We start from the raw sequence: 16,996 nt of genomic DNA on the forward strand, positions 1-16,996 counted from the left end.
ATGATATTTAATAAAATAAAAGCACATAAATTTATAACATTTCCATTAATGCTGGTTGGATATTTGTGAACTGAAAATATGTTGCTGGAAAAGCGCAGCAGGTCAGGCAGCATCCAAGAAGCAGGAGAATCGACGTTTCAGGCATGAGCCCTTCTTCAGGAAGGGCTCTGACCTCCAGCATCTGCAGCCCTCACTTTCTCCTTGGATATTAGTGAAGGCAAGGTGAAGCAGTTGGGTAGGAGTGGTAGGCAGTTCACAGAGTTTGAGGCTTGCTTAAGCAGTCTGTTGACAAATCTTCTGAGGGTCGCTTGTTAGTAGACATTTGTTTTTTTTAACAGATCTTGGAACTCATTTTCTAATAGAGCTGAGGTGTATTTACACCACAGGGACTAAAGCAGTTCAAGAAGATGTTTCACCATTTTTGAAGGGTAATTGGATGGACAACAAATGCTTGCTGAGCCAGCAAAGCTCACATCCTGTGAATGAAAGCAGATATCATTTGGTTATCTGAAATGAGCTAATAACAGTGACTACATTATTTTGGTGTTAAAGCACTGTGAATGAAAAACAGTTGATGAGAAAACTATGGCCATTTAAATTGACATTATGTTTACAGGGGTGCTATTACAAATTAGTAGGAACTGCACAATGAGTAGCGTTAACATTCTGATAAAAATCTATTGGAAATGTATGCTGTCATTTGATATTTACGTTCCAAGTTTTTAATATGTTTAATGTCTGAAAATGTGTTCGATAATTGGCACCCGTAACAAAATACACTAGTTAAGCTCCCTTTGCAGAAGTGAATGTTTGAATTCATCTATATGGAAAGACACAATGGTCTTGAATGTTGGGAAAGCCAAAGTCTGACAATTTGCTGTCCCTTTTTGTGGGCGGGTTTTTCTTGGTTGTATCTGTGTGTATGTCTCATTGTACAGGGGGTGTGGGCGGGATCTCCTGCTCCAGATTGGTTCCAGCGCTGCATCTGATTCCTTTTCATTGTGTTTTTGTTGGTGTACAGGCAGAGGTGGTATCAGGGTCTGGGCTGTTTCAGGTTCGAGTGAGTAGTGCAGGTGCCGCCGCTGTCGCCGGCCGATCGTCTCATCGCGACTGCTACATTAATGGCGGCCTCTTCAGGGGAGCAAGCAGACCGTCGGCCCATTCGCAGAGTAAGGTCCAAGAGCGATACGCCCTATCTCACTGAAGCAAGAATATCCCTCAACGTGGAGACAGGTATTGATTGAAACAATGCACCGATAATAATAGGCGATAAATTGAATGATGATGAGCAAGAGGAGCCGTCTTTGTGCGGAAATGAGGGAATTATGACAGGCTTCTCAAATTAGGAATAGAAGCAGTGACTGTCTCAGAGAGAATGAATTGAAAGCAGTCCTTGGCGAACACTGATGCTTTATGTTTTATTCTGACTATTGTCTTTCAATGTTGTGACATTTTATGTTGCATGGCGGAAGGACACGACTTGAATTTCTCCCAAGGTTGTTTCTCCGTTCGCTTGTACTTGAAAAAAGCTGCCTGCAGCGTCGATATGAAAGGGTGGAGGTTATATATTTATTTGCTCCATTGTAATAATTTAGGTGCTGTAACTCCAAAAGCGAGATAAAGTTTGCCATGAGCTGGACCATTGGCTGCCTGGGTTGCAGCTGCATTTGGACACCTGCCTGCCCCGGCGTGTCTGTACGAACATCAGCATCCAACAGCAGCCTCTCGGTACCACCAGAGTGTTGCTGTTTGTCGAGTCCCCACCACGACCGTTAACTCACTCACTCACTCACTCATTCAATAGGGATGAGGCTGTTAGGCGATCCCGATTGGTAGTCTGGTGTGCCGCATCCCATTTTTTTTTGTGAAGAGTCTCGTTTCATTTTAAAACTGTTACGTTTTGTGTTGTTGAAACTTGGCGTTTCGATCATTTTGAACTTCGCAGATAGGCGTTATTTTACTGCGATAACAAGTGCACATTATAGTCTGTGATGGGAATAAGTGAAATATATAGCAGTTCTGCTCTGTCTCGGATCTAAACTAATTTTTTTGCTGTATTTCCCGACTGGAAATATAAGTCAGAAACTGAAATGATAACATTAAATCAGATATTTTAACGTTTCTTTCGTTAAGAAGTACTTAGTGCTTTCCCTTATGTAAACGATTTAGTATAAATGCAATTTTGGCATAAGTGTTGCCATGATTTCTCTGTAAGGAAACGCGACCATTTGGGAACTGTGGTTGTCCGTCAGATTTTGAATTTCTTCTGCATATTATGTTCAAGCTGTAATAAAATCCACTGTTTTTTTAATGTGTGGGGAACTGTTGCAGTTGTACATTGAATACGTGCATTGATATTAACTGGTACACCAAAACTATGGAAATGAAACCAGTCCTAATTGAATAAAATGTTTACAGTACTCTGACATAAAAGGGAATTAAGAAAAAAAGGACGTTCTTGATTTTTATACTTCACTTTATTTTTAAAACCTTAACTTCAAATATTATTATTCAGCTTGCACAGAATGAGTGTTGACTTTGTGTAGATGTGGTTGAGCTATTTTATAAAGGTTTGGAATATTTTCAGTCTTCCAAGATTTGAAATGGCTTGGGAAGGATTTTCTTTTTGATATCATCATTTAATTTGCATTTAGCTTAGTGCTGATACAATTGAGATTTTTTTTAGTTTCCTGCAGTTAGTTTACTTACAACATAGAGACAGATAGGTGAAATAAATCAGTCTCTATTTGGAACACAATAAAGTTTAAACCCTTCGAAGACCCTCAACAGTTACCACATTGTTCCTAATCAGACTTCTGAATAACGAACCCCAGATGTTATGAATAAATAATTCCAGGCACTGGTTTTGTAGGTTATATAAAAGAGTTTTGTATATTTGTAAAATTTGTTTAAAACTTTATCAGAGAAAAAAATCCACAATAAATTAATCAATTCATGGGCTATAAAACTGAAACTTTTGTTTTCAACATCCCATTCACACAAACATGGTTAAGTGATATATGAAAGAAAATAACAACTAGCCAGTTACTTAAATGGTTTTCACAATACCTTGTTTCACAATGATAGGTGTGGACTGCTTGGTTGGTTTTCTGGAAACATCAGAGTCATCTTTTCAGTTCAACTAGGTAGGAATACTTCCAAATCAGTTTTCTTCTCTTGGGCTTCCAAGGGAGATTAGGCAAGTTTTCAAATATTCATTCTATATCATCCCCAGAAAACACTGTTTAACAAAACAAATTCAACTGTAGTCCTGCCCTGAGAGATCCAGTTTCCAAGATGGTGGCGGAGTACTGCAGTTGAGCCTGGATCTCATCACTCCCATCAGCTTTCTTTTTCATTTTTTTTCTTTCTTTTTTATTTGGTTTCTTTTCTTTTAAAGTCTAGAGAGTGGCGGGTGGAGGAGGAGGCCTTTGGTGACAGCAGCAGCAACTCCTGGACGAGCCGACATGGCTCCACCCCACCCTAGGGTCTCCTGTCAAGTGAAGAGCAGGTCCTGAGCTGATGCCCCTGGCCTGGACCAGTAAGCTTCACTGAGGCTCCAGGTCTGCAGCTAGGCCTGGTTGCTTAAAGGAACGGTAGTGTCAGTGAAAGGGATGGATGGCGCATCAGTGACAGTGTCCGAAGGAGCATCAAATGGGGAACAGAAGCCTTCTGCCAGGCCAGCAAGGAAGTAACTTTCAGTGATCCAGTATGGCGGTTGTCTTTGGTGGAGACTTCCGGCCCGGTGTAGCAGTCTTGCCCTGGTTGCGTCTTCAGGGTATTCCATTGCTCCTGAATCAACTTCTCCTAAGCCTCAGAGCTATTAACTGAACTATAATGAACTTTATCTTAATTTTACCATTTTTTGATTATGGACCATTTCAGTCATTAACATAGGCACCGTGGTGTGGCGACTTAAGGCTTTTCACTGGATTTTTCATGTGAAGTAACAAAAAAGTTTCCATTCTGTTCTAACTTCTGCTATCTGTTTAAATACTGTGCTCCTCTGAGTGTATGTAGGAATCCTTTTAATGAAGAATCAACTTGCAATTAACCTCCAGGCCTGTCCTGGCCTCACAGTCAAGCAAATGTTTTTGAGGCCAGGCCAGGCCTGAAGGTTAATTATTAAAATTTGTTGGGGCAGTTCTTTTCCTTTTACCACAAAGTTGTTTGCCAATGTCCACAAGTCATCTTCAGCTCATAATTTCCCATTCATAGCTCCAAACCAAAATTGACAAAAGAATAAAAATAATGAAACATCAACAAGGGTTCTAACAGTTTCATGTGGCCCAGAATTTGTCCAGTGGAGAACAGGTTAATTTTGACTTTCTTCCTCTCAAACTTCTTTTATTCATAAATAGAAGTTTAGAGTAGAATGGAAGGGATGGATTTTTGGAGTGAGTATTGTTATTAATGTAACCTGAGTAGATGTAAAACCTGAAAGACAACAACATAATGATAGGAATGAAAGAGATTGAGAGAACTGAAAATAAATAAGGTGACAAATGGCAAAAGTATCGAGCACTAAGAAACAACTGCTAGGTTAGTAGGACAAACCATTTTTCTTGGTTTAATCAAATGAATATTGTTTTCATCAACTTTGGTCATTCAGTGTTTTAATAATTCCTACGTGGAAAAATTGTTTTTTTACTTAATTTTTCCTTTTTGCAAGTTGACAGATCTTCCATTTTTAAGATTCCCAACATGGTTGTAGTAGCATTCACTCATTGCTTGTTGTAGTGAAAATAATAAATAGCACTAACTATATTAATATGCATGGAATAGAACCCATTGTTCAAAATGTTTTACAGAATTAATATTTTGAACAATGCTTAAAGTACTTTGGAACCTTTTTCCTATCTTACTGATGACAATTTTACACTGGCTAATTTAGTTCCTATAGAGTCATAAAAGTATGCTTTAGGACCTCTCCTCTATATCTAGAGGACTGGAGAATAGCCAGTGTCTTTCCTTTGTTTAAGAAAGAAACAGAGATAATCCTGGTAAATTACAGGCTGGTGAGTCTTCTGTTCGTGGTAGAGAAATTATTAGAAAAGATTCTTAGGGATAGGATTACTCACATTCCGAGAAATACGGACCTAATAGCTTTAGGTGGTATGACTTTGTGTGGGGGAGGTTGTCTCTCTCAAAATTGATTGAGGTGTTTTCTTGCACACATGACAAAGATGATTGGTGAGGGCAGTCTGTATGGGCTGTTGACAAAGTCCCTCACAAAAGGTGAAATCACATGGTATCTGCAGTGAGCTGGTAAGATGGATGCAAAATTGGCTTGGTCACAGATGAGAATAGCTCTGGAAGGGTTCTGCAGGGATCAGTACGAGGACTTCTTTTGTCTTGTAATATATCTAAATGATTTGGAGGACAAAGTAGGTGGCCTGATTAGTAAGTTTCCAGATGACAAAGACTGGGGAGTTGCAGATAGTGAGGAGGATTGCCAGACAATATTGATAGTCTCCAGACTATGTTAAGAAATGGCAGATTGCGTTTAGATTAGATTACTTACAGTGTGGAAACAGGCCTTTCGGCCCAACAAGTCCACACCGACCCTCCGAACAGCAACCCACACAGACCCATTATCCTACATTTACCAAATACTACGGGCAATTTAGCGTGGCCAATTCACCTGACCTGTATGTCTTTGGACTGTGGGAGGAAACCAGAGTACCCGGAGGAAACCCACACAGACAAGGGGAGAATGTGCAAACTCCACACAGACAGTTGCTCGAGGTGGGAATTGTACCTGGGTCTCTGGTGCTGTGAGGCAGCAGTGCTAACCACTGTGCCACCGTACAAATGAGGTGATGCATTGTTGAAGGTCTAATGTAGGAGGAAAGTATACAATAAATGGCAGAACACTTTTTAATAGTGTTAACATGCAGAGGGATCTAGATAAACAGGTCCATAGTTCAGTGAAATGACTGGTGGATAATGTGGTAAAGAAGGCTTTGGCATACTTGCCTTCAATAGTCAGGCCATAGAGATATAAAAATTGGGAAGTCATGTTGTAACTGTAGAGAACTTTAGATAGGCCACATTTGGAATATTGTGTCTGGGATGCCGCATTACCAGAAGGGTGTGGAGGCTTTGGTGAGGCTACAGAAACAGTTTTTCTAGATGTTGCCTGGTTTGGACGGTATTAACTATGAGGAGAGATTGGACAAACTTGGTTTGTTTTCATTTGAACACTGAAGGGTGAGGGTTTGCAAATAAACTTTTGCAAAGTTATAAGAGGCATGGATAGTCGGAGTCTTTTATTTTCCCAGGTCAGAAATACCAGTTACTAGGGGGCATAGGTTAAGGTAAAGGAGGATAAGTTTTTAAAGGAGATGTGAGAGACATGTGTTTGACACAGAGGGTGTTGACAGTCTGGAATGTGTCACCAGAGGTAATGGAGGCAGAAATAATGGAAATATTTAAGAGGCATTTTAACAGATTCATGAATAGATTGGGAGTGGAGGGATACTGACCTCTGACCCAAATATGTTTTAGTTTTCTTAGTGTCAGTGCAGTCTTGATAGGGCCTGTTTTTGAGCTGTACTGTTCTTTGTTCTTTGTACCACACAGGAAAAGGCAGTTCAACCTGTCATATCTGTCAAAAACAACCTACCTATTCTGGTCCCATTTTCCAGCATTTGGCTCAAATGGCTGTTTGCCTTGGCATCACAAGTGTTACATCTAAATACCTGTCAACTATTAGGAGGGTTTCTGCCTCTACCATACTAATAGGAATGAGTCCCAGATTCCTGCCATCCTTTTTGGTGACACAATTTCTCCTCACATCTCTTCTAAACCGTCTTCCTCTTACCTTAAATTTATGGTCCTTGGTCATTGATCTCTCCACCAAGGGCTAAATTCCTTCCTCATCAACTCTATCTATGCCCCTCTATTTTATATACCTCAATCATGTCTTCTCTCAATCTCCTCTACACCAAGCAAAACGACCCCAGTCTACTCAATCTCTTCATAACTGAGACTCTCCAGCCCACCCCTGGTAAAACTCCTCTGCATCCTTTTCAATGCTAATGCATCCCTCTGATTAATATGGTTCCAGATCTGCAAACAATTCTGTGGTATGGAAATGTTACTTGCATAATGTGCCCTCAGAGGTAGACAATAAACATTTGCAATTTCTTCAAAAGTACTGATAATGTTACTGTTTAAGTGAAGACATGCAAAATAAAATGCTCCTGTGGTCTGCATGTACATATCAGAACACATAATTACAAAGACCATAAGAACTAGGAACAGGAGTAGGCCATTCATTCTCTTGAGCCTGCTCCACCATAGCTGATCTTAAATGTCCATCACAGATTTTAAATTTTGCATTAGTTTTCACATGTACAATTTTTATTTTCACAAGTCTGGGATTTCTCATAAAATATTAATAATCTTAGACCAAACTAAACTTTAAAAACTGCTGTCTCTTAACACCTACAGGTGAAATGTTAATTGGAAGTTTCTTCTAATTTCTGCAGTTTCTCATGGAGCAGGGAGCATGTACAACTTAGGAAGATATTTTATATTGATGCTAAATGCAAAAAATGAAGCAACGATGAACCTTTCACCATTTGTTCCTGTTTCTTGATTTCTCTGAAATTTACCTTTTTTTATTGAGTGATATGTATTTTACGAATGTCCTGTTAAACATGGTCTCTTTTGTCCCATTCTGTGGCTCTTCACTTGTTTTTCAAACTGTTTTCCTTCCTTTGAAAGTGAGATATCCTCCATTGTCAAACTGGTCAAACTAGTACAAATACATTTAGTACCTTTTTTGAGTTGTTTGTCCATTCTGATCTTTTCTTTTAGAAAGTGACATCCACAAATCATCCCCTCATTTTGGATAGTGTTAGATTTTACTGCCTTCTACTTCCTCTATCAGTGAAAGAAAAGCGACAAGCTTGAAGGCCTATAATTTTTAATTGACTAACATCTCTTTTGTTTTTGATATCGTTTATTTACAAGAGTTAAAAACTCTATCTCTAAAATGTTGAGTCTCTATTACTAACTTTGTGCACACTTAACATCTTAAAACTGTTCTATAGTTAGCCAGTACAGCTACCACATTCAAAACCTTAATGACTATTGCAATAATGCTGTAGCCAAAATAATTTTCTGGCTACTATTCCCTGTGAAGATGGAAAGACCAGCCTCAAACAGAAGGGAGCCATTATGAACTTCAATCTAATGCTGATGTGCCTTCTGAGATGCAATCCAGCAGTTATTACATGACATAAAGAAAATAATGGAATATCTGATTAATTCTTTGAAAAGAATAATTACATATGGGGAGAAAAGTTTTAAATTGTATGTGTTTCCTTTATGTAAAACATCTAAATTTATGCTTGAATTTCTAGGTGCCATTCTAAGTTAATTAGCACTTTTTTAGAAATTTAATGTATTCATTTGTTGCACCCCGTTTTGCCATAATGCTCTTAATTTTGCATTTGACACCAATATTAACGCAGTTGACATAAATTGTTTTATAGTTTTTTGTTCAAATCTGTATTGAAAATACCGATAATTCAAATGAAAACAGGTTCAACATATCAGTATTGGTGTTTCCTTCCACTTGAGCAGTAATCCTAATTCATTGTGCCACGTCGCCCTTACTCCATCTTCCTTTAATCAATGTGCTGACATGTTCCTAAATTGACACAATTTCAGTTTAAATTACTGCTTTGTGTAGTGCAGGTAACTTGATTGATCACCTTTTGAATTTTTTGAGAAGGTGACAATGGGGGTAGAGAAATGAATGTTGCCTACATGGATTTTAATAAGGCTTTCAGCAAGTCCCTCATGGTAGACTCATTCAGAAGATTTAAGATGCAATGGCTCTATGGTTACTTGGCCTCATGGATTCAGAATCGGCTTGCCTATAGAAGGCAAGGTAGTGATGGAAGGGTGTTTTTCAGTCCGGTGGTCTGTGATTAGAGATCTTCAGCAAAGATCCATTCTGGGACCTCTGCTATTTATGATGTATGTCAATGACTTGGATGAAATCTTAGATGGATGAGTCAGTAAATTTGTAGACAATACAAAGATCGGTGGAGTTGTGGTTGGTGTAGAAGGTTGTCAAAAGATAGAGCGGGGTACAGATTAGTTGCAGATATAGGCAGCAAAATAGCAGATGGAATTTAATCCATAAAAGTATGAGATCAAATGATGAATAAAAGTATATAGTTAATGACAGGACCCAGAACAGAGGGAGTTGGTGATCACACACTTAGGGTGGCGAAGGCGGCGTATGGCATGTTTGCCTTTATTGGTGAAGGAATTGAGTACAAGACTAAGGATGTCATCTTGCAGCTTTATAAGACTTTTGATAGGCTACACATAGAGTATTGCATTCAGTTCTGGTTGTCACATTACTGGATGGATATGGAGGCTTTGGAGAGGGTGCAGAAGAAGTTTACTGGATTCTGCCTGATTAGAGGATGTGAACTATAAGGAGAGGCTAGAAAAACTTTTTTTTTCTCAAGAGCAGAGGAGGCTGAGGGTAGACTTGATAGAGGTCTATAAAGTTATGAGATACATGGATGAGGTTAACGGTCAGAACCTTTTCCCCAGAGTTGAAGTGTCTCAAAGTAGTGGGTATGCATTTACGGTGAGAGGTGGAAAGTTCAAAAGAGATGTGAGGGGCAAGTGTTTTTTTACAGGCAGTAGCAGGAGTGTGGAACATTCTGCCAGGGGTGCTGGTGGAGGCAAATGTGATGGGGCATTTAAGGGACTTCTAATTAAGCATGAATATGCAAGGAATGGAGGGTTATGGACCAAGGCAGGCAGAGGGATTAGTTAAAATTGGCATCATGTTTGGCGTAATATCTTGGGCTGAGGGGCCTGTTCTTGTGTTTTACAGGTTTTTTTTTTAATGTTCTATGTGTTGAGTGGAGCACTTACTAATTCTAGGTTTTCAAATGTCTGTGTAAAAGAGAAGAACTTAAAAAAGATGTCCTGTCCTAATTTCTCAGATTTAATCTTCAAGTCATTGTTATTATGGCAAAGATGAAAATAATTTTTGATCCATTTAATCCATGCATCCCTGTGGAAAAGTCCAGCCAGGCCCATTATCCACTCGACCCCTGTATCCCCTGTCATTATGTAACTTCCCGATAGTTCAAAACATTCTGCTTCCATTTACTTTGTCCCAAATTTATAAACAAGAGCCTCATTTCAAATTATTCCATAATCTCACCTCTTCTGTTGATGTCAAGCTCAATTTTTGAAGTATTTGCATTTTTGTATCTGAGTTCACAATAAATAAATCTACTATCCCTTCTATTGCTTAATCTAATCTAAATCAGAAATTAGTATGTCGGAAACTACATTCAATTCATATAAAGCTGCAAATGAACCCCAATGTGAATCTACAGTTTCAATGCCGTGTTATCAATAAGGCTGAGTTATACGGAGTAAGCCATAAGATACAAAGCATAACTAACAAAATAAATGTTTTAAAGCAGTGTGGCAATTATATGATGCCCTTTTAAGAGAAGGTTTACAAAGCCTGTAGAACACCAACGGAATTTTTATATCACTGTCTATAACAAATAGACATTAAATGCGCACATTCAAATAGTTTGGAAACACATAAGAATTTAAATTTTTAATGTCATCAGTTGGCCACAAATGCATTTATGCTGAGGGTATTAAAGCAAATTAAATCTCTTGTGCATTATTTACAGGCTGGAACACAAAACATTTCTTGTTCACATGCAACATCTGCGTCTGGTATCATTTAATTGTTCAGTATCAAAAACAAAATATCCAATTAAAGAATCTGTCACTTGTACAGTTGAAATTCTACCTGTTGCAGTTTGAATGTATAAATTACATTTTTGTATTTTGTTTTGAACAAATAATAAGGATTTGTAATAAAGGTTATTTCTTACTGTCTTTATTTTGTGAATATTTAGACTTAAACAATGGCAAAATTTATTGGGAATAGGGTTCAAACAAGATATGTATCAGTGAGAGTTTTGGATTTTTTAAAATTGCAAAAATGTACTTTTATTCATAAAAAAATCTTCTCCACATACATAGTCACTGGAGCAGTTTGGTTCTGTGCAGTCTTTACAAATGGCGAACAAACAAACCCAAGGCACTTCTTTCTTTTATACAAGTCTGTATTTACTTTAGGGGCACCAGGAGGATCCAATGACTGAATGGACCTCTGTTAAACTTTGGCAGAAAAGACCTTAGATGGTGGTCTTTTCTCCCTCCCCTCCCCACCCCACCCCCCAACATCCTGGTATCCCTTCATCCCTTAAATTGAACAATTTGCATGGTAACTCTAGTAGTAAAGAATGGCAGAGAGAATGGACAAACACTCAACCTTACCATGACATGGAGTGAATTGAATTAGCTAAAAAATGACATTTGAGATAGTGGGCATCTAGGAGGGAGGCTGGTATGAATCATCCATCCGCTTGGTACCTCTGTTGAAGAGGGTTGTATACATTCCGTCTTGGCTTTTGTAGTTGTTATAACAATGTGAGGAGATAGTGGCTCCTTTTTTAAATACCCTATTAGTTGCTTACAACAAATATTTTAATTTTCTCTCTTAGCACAGTCATCACATTTCAATTAAAGCTTAGTTAACTAGATCAAAGTGAAGGAGCCAGTTCCAAGGGTTTCTCGAAAGAAATGGAACTTTACTGCCCATACTGCCCCACCCCCAAAAGGTAATATCTAAGTAATATCTTGTACGAAGAAAAACAAAGTAGTTTTGAAGGGTCTTTGAGTTGTGAGTGAAACCTGAGTCCATGATTGTTTCGGCTTTTCTTTCCTTTTTTAATTTGTGGAATTCTCTGTTCTTAGTGCATTGTTATTTTCCCAAGTTACCTTTACATCAAATGCTGCTTTTGAGAAGTGAAGCATGGGGAATGTTGGAGAACAAGTCTTCCTGACTGTCATTATGAATTCATGTTCTTCTGCCTACTTTGTTTTTCAAAATTTAGCTGCCAGAATAGCGTCCATTTGCATGCTAGTCAAAAGATGTGGCACTTGAAAAGCACAGCAGGTCAGGCAGCATTCGAGGAGAGGAGCGCTAATGTTTCTGGCATAAGCCCTTCATTTGTATGTTCTAGAGTCTACATTCATTATTTTTCCAAGTATGTGACAGCCAACCTTTCATCTCCAACTAGGTTAACTTATCATGCAAGTGTGAATTCAGAGATGCAAATTTCTAGACATTGACGTAGTTTTCTGGTTTCACTGTCTTTGGATGAAATGGTAGTTTAAGTGCAATACACTAATTTTAGTACATTCCATACTTGTTTCCTGAATTTGCCTCCGTTTCTGTTCAGTTTATTATAGCAGCCATTTTTGTTCAATATCTGTCCTATTTTAAAAAAAAATCACTTGCCCTCATATTTGCCATTTATTTCTTGACTGATAGGCGATATTAAAATTTTATGGTGGAAATTTAATACCTACTTCACATTTACCACAGTGGCTCAGTGGTTAGCACTGCTGCTCACAGCACCAGGGTCCCAGGTTTGATTCCAGCCTCGGGCAGTCTGTGTGGAGTTTGCACATTCTCCCCGTGTCTGCGTGGGTTTCCTCCGGGTGCTCCGGTTTCCTCTCACAGTCCAAAGATGTCCAGGCCAGGTGAATTGGCCATGCTAAATTGCCCATAGTGTGTTAGGTGCATTAGTCAGAGGGAAATGGGCCTGGGTGGGTTACTCTTCGGAGGGTCGGTGTGGACTGATTGGGCCGAAGGGCCTGTTTCCGCACTGTAGGGAATCTAATATGATCAAGTGCTAGGCTCCACCATCATTGAAGATAGAAATGTTCATGTGAACCACTACCATGTATAACATAATGCTCCTACTAGGGAAAGGAGGGCAGATGTGAGTTAGTCAGTCATCATATCTAAACAAAATGTCTGAGGCCAACAGTCTAACATTATTTAACTCACAGAATATCAGGAAATGCATGGGCCAACTTCTTGGAGTCTTGGGAAGCAATCAGAATCATGAGAATAGCTGGTGAAATGGTTACATCCATAAAGAGACTAAGATGTTACACTAACAGTCAAGAAATAAGTAACAACGGTACAATTAACATTTTGAGCATAGGCTATTTCTGTTCTTAAGTTTCTATCAAGCCTGCCCCACATTACAGATCACGGCTGAACATCTCCTCAATGACATTTTCTTGCATTACCCGTGTATCACGTAACGTCTTCAAAGAATCTTAGAGCCATACAGCATGGAAACACACTCTTCAGTCCAACTTGTCTATGCTGACCAGGTTTTCTAGTTCCATTTGATTCTGTTTGGTCTATATTCCTCTAAACTTTTCCCATTTGTGTATGTGTCAAAATGTCTTTTAAATGCTGTAATTATACCTGCCTCTATCACTTCTTCTGGCAACCCAATCCATACACACATCACCTTTCTGTATGAAAATGTTGCTCCTCAGTTCCCTTTTAAATCTTGCCCCCAACCTTAAGCCTATGCCATCTATTTTGGATTCACTACCCTGGTGAAGATATCTTCGCTATTCACCTTTATAGAGATTTACAAATTCATGAGATGAATAAATATGGTCAATCCTCAGCCTCCTGCGGTCCAAGGAATAAAGTCCCAGGCAATCCAGCCTCTCCTTATAACGCAAACCCTCCAGTCCCAGCAGCAACATTGTAAATTTGTTTGTACCATTTCCAGTTGAACAACATTCTTCCAATTACCAGGGTGACCACAATTGTACACAGTATTCTAAAAGTGGACTCTCTAATGTCTTGTTCAGCCACAACATGATGTCCCAAATCCTTTACAGAGTGCTCTGATCAATGAAGGTAAGTGTGCTAAACACTGCCTTCACTACCTTGTCCACTTGTGATGCCACTTTCAAGGAACTATGAACCTGCACGCCTAGGTCCCTCTTTTCAACAACACTCCCCAGGGTCCTTCCATTAATTGTGTAAGTCCTATCCTAGTTTGCCTTACATCCTCGAATTTCTCTAAATTAAACTCCATCTGTCACTTCTGTGCCCATTGATCCATCTCTTCAAGATTTCGTACATTTAGATAACCTTCACAGTTCACTCCATGACCAATTTTAGTGTCAATTGCAAAATTACTCGCCATACCTCCCTATATTCTCACTCAAATCCTTTTAAAAAATGGCAAACAACAATGGACCCAGAACCGATCCTTGTGGCACACTGTTGGTCACAGTCCGAAAAACAACCCTCTACCATCATCCTCTATCTTCTACCATTAAGACAATTTTGTATCCAATTGGCTATCTCTCCTTGGATCCCATGTGAGCCAACTTTATTAAACAGTCTACCAGCTGGGACCCTGTCAAAGGCCTTGCTAAAGTCTATGCCGACAATATCTACTGCCTTGCCTTCATCTATTATCTTGATAACCTCTTCAATCTAGAAATCTGTGGATTTTTTGTGTTTAATCTCCTCAATAATTTTGCTACCTCAGCCCTCGAAGATACAGAATTTCAAAGATTCACCACCTTCTGAAGAAGAAATTCCTCATTTCAGTGAAGAATAGAGTGAAGCCTAAAGCTTAGTAAACTGGTCACTGAGGCAAAGTACATGACAGAGGTACAAACTGAATATTTTGTTTCTATCTTTATCAAATTAGTAGATGGTGTAAATGGCCTCGTTGAAAATGAGGGTGCTGAAGGACTGAACAATATAGTGATAAGTAAACTGTTCTTGACGACCACAGGTGCAAGAAGTGTGTCCAGCTGCAGCTACTGGCTAATTGCTTTTTAGAGCTGGAGCTGCAAGTGGACTTACTGTGAAGCAACAGCAACACTGAAAATGTCATGGATAGCATGTTTAGCGAGGTGATCACAGAGTAGGTGAGGATTACACAGTCAGAAAGGGAATTGGTAACCATCACAAAGTAAAATGCTCTGGAATGAAGTCATGGATCGTACATTTAAAGGAGGCATGATGGCTCAGTGATTAGCACTGCTGCCTCACAGCGCCAGGGAGCAGTGTTTGAATCGACCCTCGGGCGACTGATTGTGTGGAGTTTGCACCTTCTCCCCATATCTGCATGGGTTACCTCCAAGTGCTCCAGTTTCCTCCCATAGTCCAAAAATATGCAGGTTAGGTGAATTGGCAATGCTAAATTGCCTACAGTGTTCAAAGATGTGTAGATTAGATGCACTAGTCATGGGAAATGTACAGTACTAGGTTAAAGGAATGGGTCTGGGTGGGATACTGTTTGGGGTGTTAGTGTGCACTTATTGGGCCAAATGGCCTGTTTCCATACTATAGGGGTTCTATGATGATTCTATGGTTCAGCACAGAAACAATCCCTTCAGTTCAACTCATCCACGTCAAGCGGACATCCCAATCTGACCTAGTCACATTTGCCAATATTTGACCCATACCTCTTTATACCCTTCATGTTCATAAACCCGTTCAGATGCCTTTTAATGAACCCAGCTACACTACTTCTTCTGCTGGCAGCTCGTTCCATACAAGCACCAGCCTTTACGTAAAAAATGTTACCCCTCAGGTTCATTTTAAATCTTTCCCCCTCACCTTAAATTTGTGATCTGTTTTTGGACTGCCCATCCCTAGGAAAAAGACCTTGGCTGTTCACCCTATCCATGCCCTTCATGATTGTATAAACCTCTGTAAGGTCACCCCTCAGCCTCCAATATTCTAGGGAAAATAGCCCCAGCCTGCATAGTTGCTCCCTATAACTCAAACCCTCTAGTACTGGCAATATCGATTTAAACCTTTTCTGCACTTTCTCAAGTTTAGCTACATTCTAAAGAATTGTATGCAGTTTTTTAAAAGTGGCCTCATCAATGTCCTGTACAGCCGTGACATGACATCCACACTCCTGTACTCAGTGTTAAAGAACAAAGAAAATTTACAGCCCAGGAACAGGTCCTTTGGCCCTACAAGCCTGAGCCGAACCCAATCTACTGACTAAACCTGTCGGTCTACTCCTAAGCATCTGTATGCCTTTGCTCCCCACTTACTCTTGCATCTGTCCAGATGCATCTTAAATGAATCTACTGTGCCTGCCGCTACCACCTCTGCTGGCAACGCGTTCCAAACGCCCACCACCCTCAGTGTGAAGTACCTGCTGCATATATTCTCCTTAAACTTTCCACCTCTCACCTTGAAAGCATGACCTCTCATTATGGAATCCTTCACCCTGGGAAAAAGCTTGTCTCTATACCCTTCATGATTTTGTAAATCTCAATCAGGTCCCCCTTCAATCTCCTTTTTTCTAATGAAAATAAACCTAACCTATTCAACCTCTCTTCATAGCTAGCACCTTCCATACTAAGCAGGATCCTCGTAAACTGTCTCTGCACCCTCTCCAAAGCATCCACATCCTTTTGGTAATGTGGCGACCAGAACTGTACACAGTACTCTAAATGTGGCCGAACCAATGTCTTGTACAGCTCTTATACTCGATACCCCGTCCAATGAAGGCAATCATACTATATGACTTCTTGGCCACTCTATCCACCTGTGCAGCAATCTTCGGGGTACAATGGACCTGCGCTCCCAGATCTCTCTGCCCATCAACTTTTCTCAAGGCTCTTCCATTCATTGTATAATTCGCTCTAGAATTAGTCTTGCCTAAATGCATCACCTCACATTTGTCTGGTATAAAATCCATCAGCCACTTTTACGCCCAACTCTCCAGTCTATCTATATCATCCTGTATTCTTTGACAGTCCCTTTATGCTTTTTGCTACTACACCAATCTTCGTGTTATCTGCAAACTTGCTGATCATATCAACAGTGCCCTCTTCCAGATCATTTATGTATATTACAAACAACAGTGGCTCCAACACTGACCCCTGTGGAACACCACTGGTCACCTTTCTCCATTTCAAGAAACTCCCTTCAACTACTACTCTGTATCCTGTTGCTCAACCAGTTCTTTATCCACCTAGCTATAACACCCTGCACACCATGTGACTTCACTTTCTCCATTAGTCTTTCATGGGGAACCTTATCAAA

The 16,996-nt window shown here is 39.6% G+C and overlaps 1 protein-coding gene across 5 annotated transcripts in view; it reads left to right on the forward strand.

Moving 5' to 3' along the window:
• The first annotated feature begins 952 nt into the window (after positions 1–952).
• Positions 953–16,996, forward strand: part of LOC140464992 (phosphatase and actin regulator 1-like) — a 468,298-nt gene continuing 452,254 nt past the window's right edge. For all 5 annotated transcript variants that reach the window (XM_072560733.1, XM_072560737.1, XM_072560734.1 and 2 more), the window contains exon 1: positions 953–1,233. In XM_072560733.1, the coding sequence (XP_072416834.1) occupies positions 1,122–1,233 (112 nt within the window). In that variant the 5' untranslated portion in view covers positions 953–1,121. The remainder of the gene's footprint in view (positions 1,234–16,996) is intronic.

This window comes from Chiloscyllium punctatum, chromosome 41, assembly GCF_047496795.1.
Source record: "Chiloscyllium punctatum isolate Juve2018m chromosome 41, sChiPun1.3, whole genome shotgun sequence".
In the NCBI taxonomy this organism is placed as follows: Eukaryota; Metazoa; Chordata; class Chondrichthyes; order Orectolobiformes; family Hemiscylliidae; genus Chiloscyllium; species Chiloscyllium punctatum.